The 3,577-nt window shown below is 31.1% G+C and overlaps 1 protein-coding gene across 1 annotated transcript in view; it reads left to right on the forward strand.

The window, feature by feature from the left end:
• The first annotated feature begins 1,850 nt into the window (after nucleotides 1–1,850).
• Nucleotides 1,851–3,577, forward strand: part of LOC107743908 (ryanodine receptor 3) — a 178,775-nt gene continuing 177,048 nt past the window's right edge. Inside the window, exon 1 of the mRNA XM_016557358.1 lies at nucleotides 1,851–2,094. Coding sequence (XP_016412844.1) covers nucleotides 1,851–2,094 — 244 coding nt within the window. The remainder of the gene's footprint in view (nucleotides 2,095–3,577) is intronic.

Consider the following 3,577-nt stretch of genomic DNA (forward strand, 5'->3'; position numbering starts at 1 on the left):
TTTATTTTTTCCTAAATAATGTTTTCTGCTTTAATTTTTCTGGATTCAGTTTTACTGGTTAAATGATATTTTAGCAATTAAAAAGCATGTATAATTAATTGAAATCATGACACTTTTACAATTTACCAGCAGTTTTTTAAAGTTTACCAAAAATTGCATTTTATGAAATCTGTTTTATTTTTATTTTTTTCAAAGTACCGTTTTATTTCCTCCAAATTCCACAGAATTTTTCTGGATTCTGCTTTGTCTAATGAATTGAAATCATGCAATTTATATAATTTAACAACAATTTATTAAAGTTTAACAAAAACTACATTTCATGAAATCCAATATATTTTCCTCAAATTTCGTGTTTGCCTTTTTAATTTTTCTGGATTCCTTTTTAATGGTTAAATTAAATGTTAATAATTTAAAAAGCATGTCTAATCAACTGAATTCATAAAACATTTTAATTATTTAATAATTAAAGAAAATCATCATCAATGTCAAATAATCATGTAGTGTAATATTTTAATGATTTTTAATCATTATCTTGCTGTTTTTAAACTAAAGCATCTCTCGGTCAGAACTGAATGTGAAACCAGTGAGCGCTTTACCAGACGTGAAATATTAACACGAGCTCCTTGCCCAAACAAACGTACATTTATTTATTTATCAGATACTTTTATTTGTCTTGTCTTGTTCTCTGTGTTCTTATGTGAAATCTGTTTTATTTTCCCCCCAAATGTTTCTGGATTCTGCTTTAATTGTTACATTAAATTTTGGTAATTAAAAAAAAAAAACATGTCTAATTGGTCAAAATCAGGGCCTTATGAAATCAGTTTTATTCCTATTTTTCTGGATTATGTTTTAATGGTTTAATTCGATTTTAATAATCGAAAAGCATGTCTAATTAATTGAATTCATAAACCTTAACAATTTAATAGTTTAAATTGTTACAATAATAAGAAATAAGAAATTTGGTTTTATTTATTTATTTGTTTATTTATTTATTTATTTTTCCAGAAATTCAGTTTTTTCCATAAAAATATATATTTTTTGGATTCTGCTTTAATGGTTAAATTAAATTCTGGTAATAAAAAAACATATCTAATTAATTGAAATTATGAAATGTATACAATCTAACAACAATTCATGAAAAAATTATATTTAGTTTTTTCACAAATTCAGTGTTTTCAGTTTAATTTTTTTCTAGATTGTGTCTTAATGCTTTAATTAAATTTTAATGCTTAAAAAGCATGTCTAATCAATTGAATTCATAAGACTTTAATTGAATGATGTGTTAAAATTATTTTACAATAATAGAGCCCTTAGAATTTTTTTTCTATGTTGTTTTCTTTTAATTATCTGCATTTAAGATTTAATACAAATGTATTATGGGTGAGAATCAAATGGAGGCATAAAACATTAATTTGTTTATTTACTGCTAAAATGAAAACATGAAAGAAAAGTGTGTGATATTCCTTAAAAAATTGTTTAAATTATTATTTATTAATACTATTAATATTAATTTATAATATATTTATGGAATTATTATAATATATACTATTTTTTAAATGTAATTAATATTAATAATATTAACTATTATTGTTAAATATTCTTAGTATTATTAGTATAACTTTGAAAAGTACATTTCACTGTGCATTAGTAATATATTAAAGTTAAATAAGTTAAACTTTCGATGCAGACATTAGATTTCGATAGCAGTCTTTTTAGGCTTTAATATTCACAGACACTAGTGCAGCCCTACTTTTGATTTATTTATCCAGATTTGCCAAATTCCATTGTTGTTATGACTGGATTCTGTCTGCCGGTCATTTTTCTGTGTTTAGTCTGCTGACTTGAGGAACATGGCTGGCACACGCGACACAAGCTGCTCTACCTGCGACTGGCAAACACGCTTACAAACAGATCTTCAGGTCCACTCTGTGTCCGAAACGATGCTTGAGGTGCTTTGTAGAGATCTGGTTCTGATGCTCCTGCTGTCGCAGGTTCAATCAGAGCACGTGTTTGTGTCGTTTGTGCAGTCAGCAGTGTGTTTAATGAAAGGAGAGCGCAGCGGCGTCCTGGCCTCCGTCAGCATGTGCTTTTACAGTCAGGGATAAATGCAGACGCAGTGTTTCAGAGAGAGAGAGACGCTGATCTCAATAAACCTCCTCCAGCAGGACCTGCTCTCATAGTGTGTGTGTGTGTGTGTGTGTGTTTTTGTGGGTGTGTGTGTGAGTGTGAGTGTGTGATTGTTTGTGTGTGTGTGTGTGAGTGTTTTTGTGAGTGTGTGTGTGTGAGTGTGTTAGTGTGAGTGTGAGTGTGTATGAGTGTTTTTGTGTGTGTGTGTGTGTGTGAGTGTGTGTCTGTGAGTGTGTGTGTGTGTGAGTGTGTTAGTGTGTGTGTCTGTGTAAGTGTGTATGAGTGTTTTTGTGTGTGTGTGTGCGTGTGAGTGTCTTAAGTTTGTGAGTGTGTGTGTCTGTGAGTGTGTGTGTGAGTGTGTGTGTGTCTGTGTGAGTGTGAGTGTGTCTGTGTGTGTCTGTGTGAGTGTGAGTGTGTGTGTTACACAGTCGTTATGTAATTGAGGTCAGCACTCGTCCAGTCATCATTCGAGTGTGTGTCAACAAGTGCTTTCATTGCTGTCTGATCCAAACACGCGTCACATGCTAGCTTGTCATTATACAAATTTATGTTCTCATTTGTCACAAAAACGCGCACACACACACATTTCAACGAACAATGTTTTGAATAGTTTTAGTTTAAGTTAACGATAATAAACCCTGCTGCCATTCAGTAATCACAATAAGCTTTGCTACTTTGTTGCTTTTGATTTGAAACAAAATATAAATATCAGCTTTCAAATTCTGTCGATTTCAAATCAAAGTTTATTTATAAAGCACTTTAAAAACCACAAAGTGTACCAAAATGTTGTACAATTTTACAAATAAAATAAAAATAGAATACTGTGAGATATACTGTACAATAATACAAGAACAAATGATTACGAAATTAATTTATGACTGATTGAGCGATCACATGAGACAGGATACGGATTTTGGTAAGTTGTGCTCTTTCTTTTAACGTACCTTCAGATGTTCATTTATGTTTATTTCATGCTGTAACTGCTTTTAAAGCGGAGGAGACGATCAGTTCACAGTGATCTGTCACTCCACATTAAACGGCTCCAAAAGGGCATTTATTATTTGAATGTTGTAATAAAATTGTAAGAATTTGAAACCGAGACTTTGTTTCAAATCAAAAGTAACTAATCACAAAGCTTATTGTGATTTATTGAATGGGAGGCACGCTACAATGTTATGTGCATTAACTTAAAACAGGCTAGACTAATCGATTCTTGGGATATATGAATCAGTATCGTTTTGTAAAAATGAGAATCGATTAAAATCGAGAAATCAGTATTTTTTACCCAGCCCTAATAGTGATCATGTAATAAAAACAGTTCCTCACACTCATGTGGTGCGACATTACTGTTGGATTCAATATAGTCGCACAGCATCGTCTTTTAGTTTAAATGTTTCTGAAAATCCTGTGTTGAATTGTGCCTTGTTTGTAAACGAATCCGCGGTAAAAT

Source organism: Sinocyclocheilus rhinocerous, unplaced genomic scaffold (genome assembly GCF_001515625.1).
Source record: "Sinocyclocheilus rhinocerous isolate Xijiao unplaced genomic scaffold, SAMN03320098_v1.1 scaffold1068, whole genome shotgun sequence".
In the NCBI taxonomy this organism is placed as follows: Eukaryota; Metazoa; Chordata; class Actinopteri; order Cypriniformes; family Cyprinidae; genus Sinocyclocheilus; species Sinocyclocheilus rhinocerous.